Source organism: Gossypium hirsutum, chromosome A05 (assembly GCF_007990345.1).
Source record: "Gossypium hirsutum isolate 1008001.06 chromosome A05, Gossypium_hirsutum_v2.1, whole genome shotgun sequence".
NCBI classification, from domain to species: Eukaryota; Viridiplantae; Streptophyta; class Magnoliopsida; order Malvales; family Malvaceae; genus Gossypium; species Gossypium hirsutum.
The window spans coordinates 96,539,391-96,556,145 of NC_053428.1; the positions used below are offsets into that span (position 1 = coordinate 96,539,391).

General features: G+C 28.5%; 2 protein-coding genes across 2 annotated transcripts; one reads left to right on the forward strand and one right to left on the reverse strand.

Annotated features, from left to right (window-relative positions):
* LOC121229570 (tropinone reductase homolog At5g06060) lies at nt 1-2,609 on the reverse strand. Its single transcript, XM_041114173.1, has 5 exons — nt 2,194-2,609; nt 1,756-1,963; nt 1,087-1,303; nt 554-660; nt 1-407 (listed from the first exon to the last, which is right to left on the reverse strand). The coding sequence occupies exons 1-5, from the start codon at nt 2,286-2,288 to the stop codon at nt 210-212; spliced, it is 825 nt and encodes a 274-aa protein (XP_040970107.1). The 5' UTR covers nt 2,289-2,609; the 3' UTR covers nt 1-209.
* A 2,179-nt stretch (nt 2,610-4,788) lies between these two features.
* LOC121228972 (60S ribosomal protein L38) lies at nt 4,789-6,664 on the forward strand. The gene is made up of 3 exons (XM_041112022.1): nt 4,789-4,799; nt 5,275-5,344; nt 6,056-6,664. Exons 1-3 carry the CDS (start codon nt 4,789-4,791, stop codon nt 6,251-6,253), a joined length of 279 nt encoding a protein of 92 aa, XP_040967956.1. The 3' UTR covers nt 6,254-6,664.
* Nucleotides 6,665-16,755: the final 10,091 nt, after the last annotated feature.

Sequence of the window (16,755 nt, forward strand, 5' to 3'; positions counted from 1 at the left end):
TGCAATAAAGCTGTAAATAATATTAAAAGTAACAATGCAAATAAACACCCCAATCCCAAAATCCACCATAGAAACCAACACAGTCAGAGAGTTGAGAGGAGAACTCGCAAAGCAAAAAGAAAGGAAAATAAAATCAAATACGAGATCATACCCTCACTCATTTTCTAGTATAGTAGTTTTGTCCAACATTTATGTATTAGCATTAGAAACTATGATAAAAGATCAACTGAAGGATTGAAGCCATTCACTGTAAATCCTCCATCCACAGAAACGATCTGTCCAGTGATGTAAGAAGCAGCCGGAAGGCAAAGATATGCTACCATTGATGACACTTCTTCTGGTTCTCCAATCCGTTCAAGTGGCGTTCGAGATATTACTTTTTCCATAAATTCTTTCTTTTCAAGCAACTGTGTAAACACATATATAACAGCAACAGAAAGGACTAATCACTATTTTGTTAATCTGTCAGAAGTCACAGAAAATAAGATGCAAAATATATAAATAAACCCTATAAAATGGCGATAAATGAATGAATAATAATGGGAAACCTTACACGTTCAACAAGTGAGGTTCTGATGTACCAGGGAGCAACACAGTTGGTCCTGATATTATCCTTTGCCCATTCACAGGCCAAGCTTTTTGTGAGCTGATTAATAGCAGCTGCCAAACAACAAATACCAGACATTATTCGAGCATGGAGTGAGGGTATGATCTTCCAAATATATAAAAAATAACTTACAAAATTTGAGAATGCAGCAGACTGAATATCTGCATTTTTTATGAAATATTTGAACCCAAATTCACATAACATTTCGTTTATTGTTTTCATTAACTCCGAATATTACTATCTAAATCTAAATTAAATAACATTAACTATCCAATACCGGAATCCATTAAATCATTATTCGGTATAAGTTAAGCCTACATTTTAAAAATATCTGCATTTAACAAATAAGTGGATAATGGATGAGGATTTGGATATTCAAATTCATTATCCATACAAGTAATGCGAATTCAAATAGTGGATATCAAAGTATTAATATTCAAATAGGAGGTAGAGAAGGGCCAGTTAAGAAAATAAGTTACCTTTAGTTGGTGCATAAATGGATCCACTGCCAACATGGGTTAAACCTGCAACAGACGAAATAAACACAATGCTGCCTTTTCCAGATGCTTTTAGAAGTGGATGCGCAAGTTGGCAGAAATGGTATGAAGATTCGAAGTTTGTTGACATCAGCTTTGAATATTCTTCCGCGGTGTACTCAACTGTTGGCTTCCTGATGTTTGTTCCCACATTATTGACCTACACTCCGACACGATACAAAAATACAACACAGCACATTCGATAAGCACGAAAGCAGTATATAAACACGACACGTTTGATAAGAGCATCATATTCATCAAATGATTTACAGCTTATGAACAGATTTGGAGGTGAGTGTTAGATACAGAAAAGTGTCAGATACATGGTATGTATAATTTTTTTAAAAAGATTTTACATGTATTTGTATTTGGAGGGTATTGAGACTTCAATCAAATCTATTCACTAGAAACCTTAGATCCTAGGCAAGTATAAAAAGGCTAGGTAAATGTTGTGTCTAATCAAAAAATTCGCATAACAACATAAGAACATATGTACAGATTTTAACAAATTAAAGAGAAGTAATGGCAAAATCATTAGAATCATACATAAAGACCCAAAATGATCCATATAAATGTCTACAAGACAAGGTAAACATTGGCAAAGGGACTTACAAGAATGTTAAGCTTCCCATTGAAAACAGAGGCAACGTTGTCTATCAGTTTCAGCCTTTGGTCTTTAGACGAGGCATCACAAACTGACCCATTAACCAAAAACCCTTTGCTTTCCCATTCTTTCAAACACTTATTCAACTCATCTCCATTCCTTGAACATGTGTAAACAGAAGCCCCAAGCCCTGCAAGTTCTTCCACTATAGCATGCCTTGAAGCAACAACCAGAAAACAAAATAAAAATGCAACTTTAAACATTGGGTTTTATCTAAAAATCAAAACTTTTGACCATTTAAAGCAAATAATCAGATAAATATTGGAAATCAAACATAAAACAATCAGTAAAAAAAAAATCGAACATCGGGTTTCATCCAAAAAAAAAAAACTTTTTAGGAAAAATAAAAAGGAAATGATAAGAGAAAATAGTGAGAAAGAACCAACCCAATTCCTCGAGTGCCACCGGTGACAAGGGCAGTCATTCCATTGAGAAACCATCTTGAGTTTTTAGGTTTAGAGTTGATTGCTGTCTCTGCCATGGATATCTTTTTTTGAATAAAAAAATTGATTTTCTTTTTCTCTCGCTTTCTCTCACCCAGCTGCAAGTGTTTATATGGAATTTGGACTCTGGTTTTGTTGATAAATCTTTTTCTAAAAAAAAAAAAAGACAAATCTTTTTGAAATCCAAGTCAGATTACACTTTTTTCCCACCTTGCAATGATTAACTAGGGTTTAGAGACATGGTTATAATGGTTAATTTGGGTTTAGACACATGGTTATAGTGATTAATGATGGTCTACTGTTTCAAAAAAAGATAATTTTGTATCTAATTGTGAGAAAGTGGGTGCGGATTTAAGAATAGGGGATGTTGTGCGAGTATCTACTGGACCTAAAGTATCAATGGGCTCTCTAAGTACGTTAAAAATTCGTCATAGGTTACTCTGTCGACTAGAACACGTAAAGGATCTCCTGTGTCAATTACTTCCATTCCTCTCGTTAGACTATCTATAGTGTTTATAGCTACAACTCTAACTCAATTATTTCCTAATAATTAAAGTACTTCACAAAGTACATTAATTTGTTGACCGACGGTATCTCGACCTTTATCTACTAGGGCGTCGTAAATATTAGGTATCTTGTTCAAGGGAAAAGGCTGCTTCCAGCATTGAACCAATGATTTGAGAAATACACTCTAAATTTTCTTTTTCAAGCGTGAAAACTCCAAAAAAGAAATAATAGGATTTATTTTCATAATAAAATGAAATATCTCAATTTTTTTTCAAAAATTATCTAACACAAAATAAATCTTCGACAGAAAATTAATTGATTAATTCAATGAGAAATGGGGTGGACATGGGTTTAGATACATGGTTATACAATTAACTTGCAGATCAAGACACTTGTGAGGCCCTTTGAATTTTTTTTTGTCACACATTTTCTCATCTGACTCAAAAGAGAATTTACAAAATTTGGTCAAATGTAAAGTTGAAATAGTGAAAATTATAATGTGTTGAATTAGATTTTTCTAGATTATGATTTAGTTGAAAGATTGAATTACTTAATAAATATATTTATTAAAAATCTATATATAACAAATCTAAGTTTTGAATGAAATGGCAAACTATAGAGATAAAAAATATAGTGATTTGTGTTTATATTATATTATGTGTATTTTTTCAATTTTTATGGTAAACATATAAAAGAGATAAAAACACCCTTAAAAATATAATTTTTTTTATAAAGCAAGGGAATTTTAGTTCTAACCAAATTAAATCGGTGTATCATAACATTAATTCAATCAAGTGCTTAATATATAACTAAAAATCTTATCATACGCATACGTGTCTGAAGACCACATGTTAGGTAATAAATTATGCATATTAAAATAAAAACATATAAAAAATATTAAAATGAAGTTTTGATTGAGTGGTAAATGTATGATTTTATTAATCCAATTGAAGACTTGGTGTGGGCTTAAATATCACCATATGCATATTTTTAGTGGTTTTTCTTAAAATAAAAAGACTAAAGTGTCTTCAAATAATATAACATATTTTAATTACAAAATGATATTTTCGTAATTTTTCTAATCAAGTTGGTTCCCAGTTGACTCGTGACAACAACTTAATAAGCGACTTAAATAATAGTAAGTATAGATATACAACTGATTGAAGTAATAAATTGTATATATTAAAATAAAAACGTATAATAAATATCAAAGTGAAACTTTAGTTGAGTGATAAACTTAAGGTTTTACTAATTTAATTGTTATGGGTTTAAATCTCACCATATGCATATTTTTTATTAGTTTTTGTTAAAATAAAAAGATTAAAGTATCTTTAAATAATATAACTTATTTTAATTACGAAAGAATAGTTTCGTAAGTTTCAAAATGGAGTTAATGCTCAATTGACTCGTAAATCATAAATTTAATAATAAAAAAGTTGTCTCTTATGTTTCAATCAAATTTGAAAGCAAAACTCTTGCCTTGTTTGGTTATTAGTGCAATAACATGAAGAAAAAACTTATTTATTACATATGTATTATAATAGTTATACACAAAATAAAAAATAGTCGATACAAATTTAAATTTGAAATTAGAAAGATGTGTAGTAACTCTTGTAAAAATAATCGAAACTTTTTCACTCTCTGTTAAAAATATCTAAAGCATGTTTGGTTGGGTGTATTGGATTAGCCAATACACCCCTAATCTGTGGCCCCACTAATTACCCTGTTTGGTTGATTGTATTGCCCTAATACGGGCCTATTACGCAGCGCACCGATTCCCCATTTTTCCTTATGCAGCGCCGATTTGTAATCCCTTCCAAAAGAAAGGATTACCTAATCGGTCCTCTTTTACCCTCCAACCCGTTGCAGCATCTTATTCTTTTTTTCATTTTTCTTCCCATTTTCCTTCCAACCTTCTCCCTCCTTTTCATGCTTCTATCCTGACCAACCCTTTAACAAACCCTAACAACCTTCAACAAGGCCTTCAATTACGAATCGTATGAGGTAACAGAGTAACAGAGAGTAGCAGCAATGGTTCCTAAGTACGCTTTTCCCTTCTTCTATTCCTTTGATTTCAATTAAATTTCTTTATATATACCATGAATTTAATGATCTTTTCTTGAAATATTGTTTCTTTATTTTTGTTTTTTTGGGGAAAAAATGGATTTGCCTTTCATTTCATTCCATTTCGGCCTGAAATCTGAAAATATGATTAATTTTTTGGTTTTTTAGGTTATATTTACATGTAATTTCAATGTTAACCAGTTTTGTGTTTAAATTTCATCTTTGAAATGTTACACTTTCAATCGATCAACTGTACATAGGATTTGATTAATGAAGCTAATAGTTGTGAATTAACGAAAGGGAAAGGTTTTAATGCCTGCTGTAATTTGATTGATTGGAACACTATATGGTGTTTAAGGCAATCGATTATTTTCTTTGTTAAAATATACCTCTGTTTGTCTGTTTTAGCTCATTGGATAGTAGCTCTATAAATAATTATTTTTGTTTTGTCAGCTATGTTGCTGCTGATGAATGTTGGATATGGGTTCGAGTTTTCTCATTTAAGTTTTACATAAATTTGGAGGTAATGTTAATTGGACTCAGGTGTTTTTGTAAGATATGTGTATGTATGCTTCATAAGTGTGTTCTTTTATGTATTTGGGAATCTTTGGAATATATTAATGTCATATCCATGCCCAAGAATCTGTTGAACATTGCTTGAAATACAAGTTTCTGATACGGTTATTTTTGGAAAAATGAAGAGTACGAGAGCACCTTACAAGTTGGAAATGGGAAATTAACTGTGTTTGAAGATGGGAAAAAGTTGATAATTTTGCCCGTGTTTTTGCTGCATCATTTAATGATATTTTCAGTCCAAAAAATCTGAATATGTTTAAGAATGTGTGTGCGCTGTTCTCAGATCTTGAGTTGTAATTTGTGTTTTTACTTGCTCTGTGTGTTGCTGATTTGCTTATTTGCGAATAGTCGTCCTAATGCAATGTTATGTCTTTTCTTTTGGATTTGGCTTATGTTTGAAGGAATTGCACATATTTTTACTACATGTTACAACATTTTAATTCTAGAATATCTGATTATGATATCATTTGTTAAGAATGTGTATATTCTTTTAGTTTCAATCTGTATTTTCCTTGTTCATTGAGTTGCTTATTTACTTATTATGATCCTTATTTTGCGATTTTGGCTCTCACCGGCCTCTGTACTATAATTGATTTATGCCTTAACTATGATTTGACTTCCTGGGTTAAATGAATGTTTTCTGGGTTATGATTTACAGCCTAAGCAGATTCATGAGATCAAGGACTTCCTTCTGACTGCCAGAAGGAAAGATGCATGCTCTGTAAAGATCAAGAAGAGCAAAGATTTTGTCAAGTTCAAGACCCGCTGCTCCAAGTACTTGTACACACTTTGCGTGTCGGATGCTGAGAAGGCTGACAAGTTGAAGCAGTCCCTTCCTCGAGGTACATCTATATAAATGATACAATAATCATTTTTCTTGTTTCGGTTCAACTAGCATCCTTATTTCAAATCAACAAATATATTATATAGAATTGTAGGTCCATAACAGGAACAAACCATTGTTCTCGTTGCTGCTGTACTAACAGAATTACAATCTGTCTTACTGTTCTTTCTTACCATGTAAATTACATCTCAAAGTTTCTTGGTCTTTGCTATGATGGTGGAGCCTTGTTTTTCTTATTTTGTTTCAACCAGCATCCTTTTTTGAAATTGAGAAACATGCTATAGAATCATAAACCCATAGCAGAAATGAATCATTGTTTCCCACTGTTATCATACTGGTATCAATACAATCAACCCTTATCATTATACTTATTGGATGTTATTACAACTTACTGCACTAATTCTGAATAGATGTGTATTCTAATTTCAGTGAGATGAAGTGAGTCTTGACATGTATCCAAATGTTTCTATTTATGTATTCAAATGTTCAGGAAGCATTGAGATTGTTGGGGCTATGCCCAGACACCTATTTCTCTGTTCATACCGATAAAGAGGATGGCACTTCGCTTTGTTGCAGCATTGCCAGTAAATTTGATGTTAGATCTAAAAGTTTTTAAATGCATGTTTATATATTTTGGAATTATGTTGCCACTGGAATCTTGTTTTTCTCCTATTGCCTATTGGGAACTGAGGCTTGTAATAGGGGGTTGACTTGTTTGTTTATGAGGATGACTGGATCAAATGCTATATTTGGAAGTTGTTTTGCTGCTCAGGATGGCTTTTATTTTGCTGATAAATGAAGAAATCAGTTGAAGTATTTGAAGGATATAAGAAAAGAGCTTTACATTACTACTTGTTCAATATCATTAATATAGCATTTGGAAAAGCTTGCACGAAAACTAATTCGCAACCTTGATTTCAAAGTAATGTTGTATTTTATCACACTAAATTTATCTTTATTCCTTCTAAATATATGAATTATTTATATGTTAATTTATCTTATATATTATTTACTATTATTTTATTTATAATATTTTAATTGTATACTATAAATTATTAGCATTTTAATCGTATACTATAAATTCGTCATTACTATATTTATCTCTATGCTATTAATTAGTCACGAAATATTAATTATACATCATATATTATTAAGGTTATAGTTACACGAGAGTTCATTGATTTTTGCTAGGTAAATACACATTCAAACTTTAGATTAAATTATATATTTTTATTAAATTATATTTAATAATTATTTTAAATTATATTTTATAGTATTATATATTATGATTTTATTAAATTCATATAAGAATATTTAATATTAAGAATTTTATTAAATTATATATTTTTATTAAATTATATTTAATAATAATTATTTTAAATTATATTATATAGTATTATATATTATGATTTTATTAAATTCATATAAGAATATTTAATATTAAGAATTTTATTAAATTATATATTTTTATTAAATTATATTTAATAATTATGTTAAATTATATTTTATAGTATTATATATTATGATTTTAGAAAATTAATATAAGAATATTTAATATTAAGAATTTTATTAAATTATATATTTTATTAAATTATATTTAATAATAATTATGTTAAAATATATTTTATAGTATCATATATTATTATTTTAGTAAATTCAGATAAAAATATTGATTATTAAGAATTTTATTAAATTATATATTTTAATTAAAATATATTTAATAATAATTATGTTTAAATATGATTAAATTATTTATTATTGATAATAATAATCTTATTAAAATTTAAATAACAATAACAATAATCATTTACCAAAATAAATTTATGCTAAGGGTATTCTAGTCATTTTAGTTTTTTCCATTATGCTATTACACTTCTATTCCATTCAACCAAACACAAGATTACTATTACGCCTATATTCCATTACATTCAACCAAACAGTTGATTTGCTATTACACCTCTATTCCATTACACCTCTATTCCATTACACCTCTAATCCAATACACCTCTAATCCAATACAGCGAACCAAACGTGCCCTTAAGATTTTACTAATTTAATTGTTATGGGTTTAAATCTCACCATATGCATATTTTTTATTAGTTTTTGTTAAAATAAAAAGATTAAAGTATCTTTAAATAATATAACTTATTTTAATTACGAAAGAATAGTTTCGTAAGTTTCAAAATGGAGTTAATGCTCAACTGACTCGTAAATCATAAATTTAATAATAAAAAAGTTGTCTCTTATGTTTCAATCAAATTTGAAAGCAAAACTCTTGCCTTGTTTGGTTATTAGTGCAATAACATGAAGAAAAAACTTATTTATTACATATGTATTATAATAGTTATACACAAAATAAAAAATAGTCGATACAAATTTAAATTTGAAATTAGAAAGATGTGTAGTAACTCTTGTAAAAATAATCGAAACTTTTTCACTCTCTGTTAAAAATAAATCATAAGAGTGACTAAATATTACTAATTAAATTAGTTTATTGTTAACCTATATACTAAAATATGTAAAAAATAATAATCTTCCTACCAAACATAGTATAATAAGCCATCATATCTTGATGGGTTTTTTACTAAAGAAGTATAAAAAAAATAAAAAAATTCCAAAATAATACTACATTAAAAGTAATTACCAAAATGGTATGCTCAGGGTGGTCACACCACTATGAGAGGCGGCACCACCTTGATTTCTGACAATGAACAGTAAAAAAAATGCTAAAAACGAAAAAAAAAATAGGTGATGTGGGTGCCAGAGGCGGCACTGATAGTGTGGGTCCCAGAGGCGGCACTTAAGCACTATAAAAGCAAGTAGAAGCAGCAACTCCGGGAGCAAGAAGCAGCAACAAGGAGAAGAAAATAAAGGGAAAGAAAGGAGAAGAGAAGAAGAAGAAGGAGAACGAAAAAAGAAAGAAAAGAAAAAAGAAGGTATATTTTTTTTAAATAATGGATTTTTATATTGTTATTATGTTTTTGCTATTATTATTGTTGTTGATTTATATTAATTTTGTAAAACAAAACCCTAAAAAAGCCTATTTATGTTATATAAAGAATGTATTGTTTTTTTATGTAACTTATTTGTTATATGTGTTTTAGATGGATTTTTTATCCTAATAATATAAAAAATAAAATAAAATAGCAAAATATGTTGTTTGAAAGATTAAGTACCATTTTTGGCACTTAATCTTTCAAACAACCTATTTTGCTATTTTATTTTATTTTTTATATTATTAGGGTAAAAAACCCATTTTAGGTTGATTAGATAATATTTATAAAATTTATTTGGCATGGTATAGATATTGTTAGAAATGACAACATATTTGGTATTGCCTGATGAAATAACAACTTCAGCACAAAGGGAGAAAGTTGATAAGATGATGAGAGAAGTGCAAGATTACAGAATGAAACCAGAAGAAGACATTGTTCAGCACGTTATCACAGTAAATAAAAAGATGCAAGAAGTGTTGTGGAAAGGTCATGAAATGATTAGGAAGAATAAAGTTCAATACTTAACCCTTAGAGGGACATTAATAGAACGGGAACATCAAATCATTTTAGACCAACTTTGAAAGACATTGGTACCACAAACCTACTGGAATTTAGTTATATGCTTCGTAAAATTTATAATCTCTTATGGAGCAAGGAAAATAGCGAGACAAAGTATAGGTTCACGAAAGTTGACTGGGAAGCAACATGTGATTGACATACCATGAATGGATAAATTAGATGTTAGGAAATTACCAAGAGAATTTCTAATTTCAATACCCGTTATAAAAATTGAAGAGGAAGAAGATCCCGAGGAATTGCCAAATTGGATTGTAGAAGATGAATATGAAGAGAATCAAGAATATCTAAATTGGATTGTACAGTATTTCCCAGATGAAGATACAGGGTCGGAGATGGAAGAAACATAGAACTGAATTTAAATGGTTAAATGTAAAGATAAATGTTGTTTATGTATAAAATGAGAACTGAAAAACTATGAGCTTATGAATGAAAAAAATTGCATATTGATTAATTAATATGGCTCGAATGGCATCGATGAACTTGAGCCGGGAGGACTGCCATGCTGCGATCGATACAACCCAGTAGGAATGGAGTACTGCAGTGGATACGGGCAGGGGGTAGTGCTATAATGCGGTGGATATGGGCCGGAAGAAGTGCTGTGTTGTGGTGGGTACGACCCAAACATATCAAACCCGTAATGGTATCCGCCCTCTGGCGAGCCCGGGAAATAGTTATTGCCCGAAAAATTCGGATGATAAGAAGTACCAACCGAATGTGAATGCGATGACAAGCTCGGGAAATAGTCATTGCCTGCCAAATCTGGATGATAAGAAGTATCAGTCGAATATGAATGCGATCGCTCGGACTCGGCCTCCACCTGTGCCTCGGGCTCCGGCTGTGCCTCGAGCTTCAGCTCTGGGTCAGGCTCGGGATCTGGTTGTGGATCAGGCTCTATATTGGCCACTGGCTCGTATTCCTCAGATCGCTGCACATGTGGGGGGACTATAGTCGACTGCCCACCAAGTAAATATGGCTTCCACATACTAAAGTACCATTGTATGTACTCTAACGGTGGTCGCAAATCGGAAGACATATCCATCTGAGGTCTTCGAGCCATCCGATTCTCCCACACCGCAACATATCTCTGGTGCGTAACCCCCCAATGCTGTCCATGTCTCCCTCTCTTGTTCTTACCGTAAACCTCCTCTCCCACCTGCATTGGCAAATCCGGGATGTACTAGATGCAACTAAACTGTCGTAGTACTCGATCCCCGTGGTACCACTCGACTACATTGAAACTGATAATTGGGGCGTTAGTGCACCACAAATGAGAATCAACGTAGGCAGACGAGGGTATAATAACCGTGATTTCTGGTCTACGGTATGGCATCCATATAAACTGCAGGATTAATACCATGATTAAAATTTAACACGGTTGGAGTAAGATGTACAAAGCAATTACATGTCACGAATATTTGAATAGCTTACCCCTTCCCCGGCATGTTGTTCAATCATCAGACGATATATCGGGACAGTGTACGACCTCCCGATACTCGGATAAATACTCCATCTATGAAAACAATTTTCAAGTAAATATAGTATCGTTAGAATAGTATCATTATAAAAAAATTGTCAATTAATAACAAGTTTAATTTTATCACCTGTTAACTAGCGGATATATGTATGGTTGGTGACTAACTGATGCCAAGAATAGCATCCGATAAAAAGCCCATGATTGCAACAATATAAGACATCCGCCCATGTCTACAGTATCAGGCTTTGTCGTCCGACAAAGCTCACGATACAACATAGCCAGAACTGCGGAACCCCAACTATAGGAGCGAACACTACGCAAATCAGCTAATAGAGGTAAATACTAGAGATGAACCTTGTTGTTGTTCGAATTGGGCATCAGTACACCCCCTATGATATGCATAATGTACGCTCGAGCTACGCACACCAACTCTTCTGGTGGCATTATCTAATAAATGCTGAAAATTGGCTTTTAGCCATGTAAATTTCAACTCCGAAAAAGTAGACTCAGCATCGCAGGGCGAGGCTCCTAGTAGGCTATAACAAAGTGCAGTTGGCTTAGCTATCGCACTTACGCCTGTGACGGCATCCCCATCGATTGGGAGCCCAAACTGTAATGCAACATCCTCCAGAGTGACTGTGCACTCCCCACACGACAAATGAAAAGTGTGGGTCTCCGGTCGCCAACGCTCGACCAATGCGGATATTAAATCGTACCGCAAATCAAAAGTCCGGGTCAATACTGCTGACCCGAATCCAGCTAGCTCCAAGTAGGGCATCAGTCGTGCATCTGGGGAATATCCTACACCATTCACCCGGCCCCTTAATATGAGGTACGAGTCCTGACAGTGTTAAATTATTGAAAATAGTTATAATAACATAATTTATTTCCTTAAATTACGTAGATAATTTTTTAATGGAACCCATGGTTAACAAATAAAAATATATTACCGTATTATTAACTGTGTCACATATTTGAGGAAGTTCTTTATTGATCAATGAAGCCATTACGATGCCTGCAATTTCAAAATAAATTTCGGTTATTAATTTTAATATTTGATAGATTTTAAATATTTATTAGAATAACTTACAAAAAAAATAGCAAACAATTTTTTCGACAACATATATTTTTTTGCTATAGTACATTAAAAAATTAAATATATCCAACTTAAATACAAATATTATTATTATTTTAAAATGATAATAAGTAAAATATTTTCGTATATTAATTTTTAAAATATATTAATTTTGTATTTTATTTTTTATATTATTTTAGCAAAAAATGTTGCAAATGTATTATTTAAGTTTTTTTTATATTAATTTCATAAATAACCCTAATTTTGGCACTTTCTTCGTATTTTTTTATTTTCGTATCTTATTTTTTAAAATATATTATTTTCATATTTTATTTCTTTATATTATTTTAGTACATAATGTTTCAAATATATTATTTAAGTGTTTTTTATATTTTTTTAATAAATAACCCTGATTTTAGCACTTTATTCGTATTTTTTATTTTTGTATATTATTTTTTAAAATATATTATTTTCGTATTTTATTTTTTTTATATTATTTTAGCAAAAAATGTTTCAAATGTATTATTTAAGTATTTTTTATATTAATTTAATAAATAACCCTGATTTTAGCACTTTATCGTATTTTTTATTTTCGTATATTATTTTTTAAAATATATTGTTTTTGTATTTTATTTCTTTATATTATTTTAGTACATAATGTTTCAAATGTATTATTCAAGTGTTTTTTTATATTTTTTTAATACATAACCCTGATTTTAGCACTTTATTCGTATTTTTTATTTTCGTATATTATTTTTTAAAATATATTATTTTCGTATTTTATTTTTTATATTATTTTAGCAAAAAATGTTTCAAATGTATTATTTAAATTTTTTTTATATTAATTTAATAAATACCCCTGATTTTAGCACTTTATTCGTATTTTTTATTTTCGTATATTATTTTTTAAAATATATTATTTTTGTATATTATTTTTTATATTATTTTAGCAAAAAGTGTTTCAAATGTATTATTTAAGTGTTTTTTTATATTAATTTAATAAATAACCCTGATTTTGGTACTTTCTTCGTATTTTTTATTTTCGTATCTTTTTTTTAAATATATTATTTTCATATATTATTTCTTTATATTATTTTAGTACATAACGTTTTAAATGCATTATTTAAGTGTTTTTTATATTTTTTAATAAATAACCCTGATTTTAGCACTTTATTCCTATTTTTTATTTTCGTATATTATTTTTTAAAATATATTATTTTCGTATTTTATTTTTATATTATTTTAGCAAAAAATGTTTCAAATGTATTATTTAATTTTTTTATATTAATTTAATAAATAACCCTGACTTTGGCACTTTGTTCGTATTTTTTTATTTTCGGATTTTATTTTTTAAAATATAATATTTTCATATTTTATTTTTTTATATTATTTTAACAAAAAACTCGTCAGCACCACTTTCCCCAAAAAAGTTTTTTTTTCGTATTTTATTTCTTCTCGTATTTTATTTTTTCATTAACATATTTTTTAGTATTTTATTTTTTATACTATTTTTTGTAAAAGGTTTGAAACCCCAATCACATAAAAAATAAAAAAAAATTAAAATAATCAAAATATAATAAGTCAAATAAATTTTATAAAAAATATATTTAATCAACCTAAAACACACTTAACAAATAAATTACATAAAATAATAACAATAAAACATTCTTTGCACATAACATGCATATTACTTCAATAAAAATATAAAATAAATACAAACATACCTTAATATCACTTTTTAACCAAATAACACCTTGCAAAGAAATAAAAATAAAAATTATATCTGAATTAAATCCAAATCAATCAACAACAACAATAATAATAACTAAAGTAAATAAATTATTTTACTTAAACTAACATTAATTACTCAAATTTATAAAAAAAAATTACCTTTTTTTTCCTTCTTTTTCCTTCCCTCTTTTTCTCATTCTCTTTTTCTTTTTCTTTTTTCTTCTCTCAAGCGCCGGCCGGCTCCTCCTCCTTCTTCTTCTCTTCTTTCCTTCTTCTCCTTCTTTTCTTTTTCTTCTTCTCCTTCTTTGTTCCCGAAATGAGCCTTGGGGACCATATATTATGGTCCCCCAAACAAAAAAACAAAACCCCTCTTGCATGAGGGTTCAAATCGGTCTGAAGGGGTCAGTATTTGGGTGCCACCTTTGGCACCCACATCACCTATTTTTTTTTATTTTTTTTCGTTTTCAACATTTTTTTTACTGTTCATTGGTGCCGCCTCTCACAGTGGCGTGGCCACCCTGAGAATACCATTTTGGTAATTACTTTTTATGTAGTATTATTTTGGAATTTTTTTTATTTTTTTATACTTCTTTAGTAAAAAACCCGATCTTGATGGTGCCTAGGCTTCCAAAGCTTTTTTACAAAAAAAAATATTAAAATAATAATTTATTATCTAAATAATAGACTCATTTTTATTTACTCAAATGATACGTTATGAATAATTAAAAAATATTAGTTTCCCAATTGCCCAAATAGGCTTCAATCGTGCTAAGGCATTGAGAAACTAGTTTTTTCATATTTAAAAAAAATATAAAAATTATAATTATAATTTTTAAATATAAAAATGAAAAATAAAAATTCTTTAAAATAAAAAAATAAAAAGAATAAAAAGAAATTTTTTTAAAAATAAAAATATAAAAAATTCTTAAAATTTAATATTATCTAAACTGGACCAGACTAGTTAGATTAGAAATCAATCGGAGTATTGGACCGAGTTAAAAAATTAATTGAACTAGCAATTGAATCGATTTCGAACTAGTTTAACTAATTTGTTCCAAAACAATTGGCTTTACCAATTCAAAATAAGTAAACTATAAAAATTTAAAATTTATAAAAATTACAAAAATGAATTCAACGACTAGTTCAACTGATTTTTTAGTCCAATATGAGTCAACCGAAATTCAAAAATTTTAGACTTTTTTAACCCTCAACATTTACAATTTTTGTTGTCAATTTAATTCATACACTTTAAAAGTACATAAATTTTTTAACTATTTTTATCCATATTTTAGAAAACATAAAAAATTCTTAAAAAATCTTGTGTATTTTTATTTTTAAAAATATATATTTTAAAAATTTTATGTACTTTGATTTAAAAAATAAATAATTTTAATTTTTAAAAAAATATTTTTATTTTTAAACAGATTTTAGTTTTCATAATTTTTATTTTTTAAAATTAAAATTACAGTTTTTTTTGTTTTTTTAAATATAAAAAATAGTTTCCCAATGCCTAAATTGGTACAGCTGGTGTTGATTTAAACCATTGGAAAATTATTTTTTCTTTGTTTAAATTATATGAATAAATATCGATTGAGTTTTAGTTTGATTAATACGAGTATTTTGTTAATGCAAGATGATATAGATTTAAGTGTATTAAAATATATTATTTTCATATTTATGAATTGAGGAGAGATTATAGGTAATTCTAAGTATTGTATAAAAAAAATGAAAAAAATATAATGAGCTCAATAAAAGTTGACTTATATTATTTGGATAATAAATTATTATTTATTATTATTTTTGTAAAAACACTTACTCCCAAAGGAAAAAGATTGAGGGACAGTCCGTAAGTGTCCATCTAACTTACTGACAAAACTAAACATTATCATTTTTTATTTTTTTTATCATTTGAATGTAATGCAAGTTTAAGGTTATAGATAAATTTAGGTCTAATATTTAATATTTTAAAGTTTGGAGTTTATTATTTATAATTATAAATTATTTTTTAATGTTTATGATTTATAAATAAACTTTTTTATTATAATTTAGTGTTTTTTTTCTTTTGCGAATGAAGTCTCGATAAAATTGGTAAAGTCAAAGGCCTTGAGTATTGAGTATTTAAGTTTGAGACTTATCATGTACGAATAAAATGTATAGGTGTTCAAGTCTTATTATAAATTGTTGCGTATGTGAGTTTTAGTTTAATTAATTAGTTCATAATCTGGATGGTTCTAGTTTTTTGTTAAAGCTGTACTAGTTTAATTTTTTGTTTTAATTTTTATTCAATTTGTGTTGTAATAATTTGACTCTACACTAATTGATTAGTGATATATGTATTTATCTTTATGCTTTGATTGTACTCTAGTTGTAAACTTTGAGAAAGAAATATTTAGAGTTTAGGTTATAATTATACATAATAATTTTTAAGATTATGTTAATAATTAATTATACAAATTATATATGTATTTATTTAAATATTAAAAGTTAAACCTTAAATTATATATTAATTTTATTATCTTAAAGAAAAGCAATGGTTGGATTTGAGTAGAATTACCATCTTGCCAATCAGTGACAAAACCAACAAACAAATGTAAAATAATAATAAAATCATCCATCTGCAATCTTCAAGTCATAAACTATCAAGTCAAACAAGATGGAA

Bases quoted from the DNA above. Each gene is read 5' to 3' on its own strand.
- LOC121229570 (XM_041114173.1), bottom strand. From the start codon at position 2,288: ATGGCAGAGACAGCAATCAACTCTAAACCTAAAAACTCAAGATGGTTT. The intron at 661-1,086 runs GTAACTTATTTT...GTTGTTTGGCAG, and splicing joins CATTTATGCACCAACTAAAG to CTGCTATTAATCAGCTCACA. The intron at 408-553 runs GTAAGGTTTCCC...GTGTTTACACAG, and splicing joins GAACCTCACTTGTTGAACGT to TTGCTTGAAAAGAAAGAATT.
- LOC121228972 (XM_041112022.1), top strand. The intron at 5,345-6,055 runs GTAATGTTAATT...TATGATTTACAG, and splicing joins AGTTTTACATAAATTTGGAG to CCTAAGCAGATTCATGAGAT.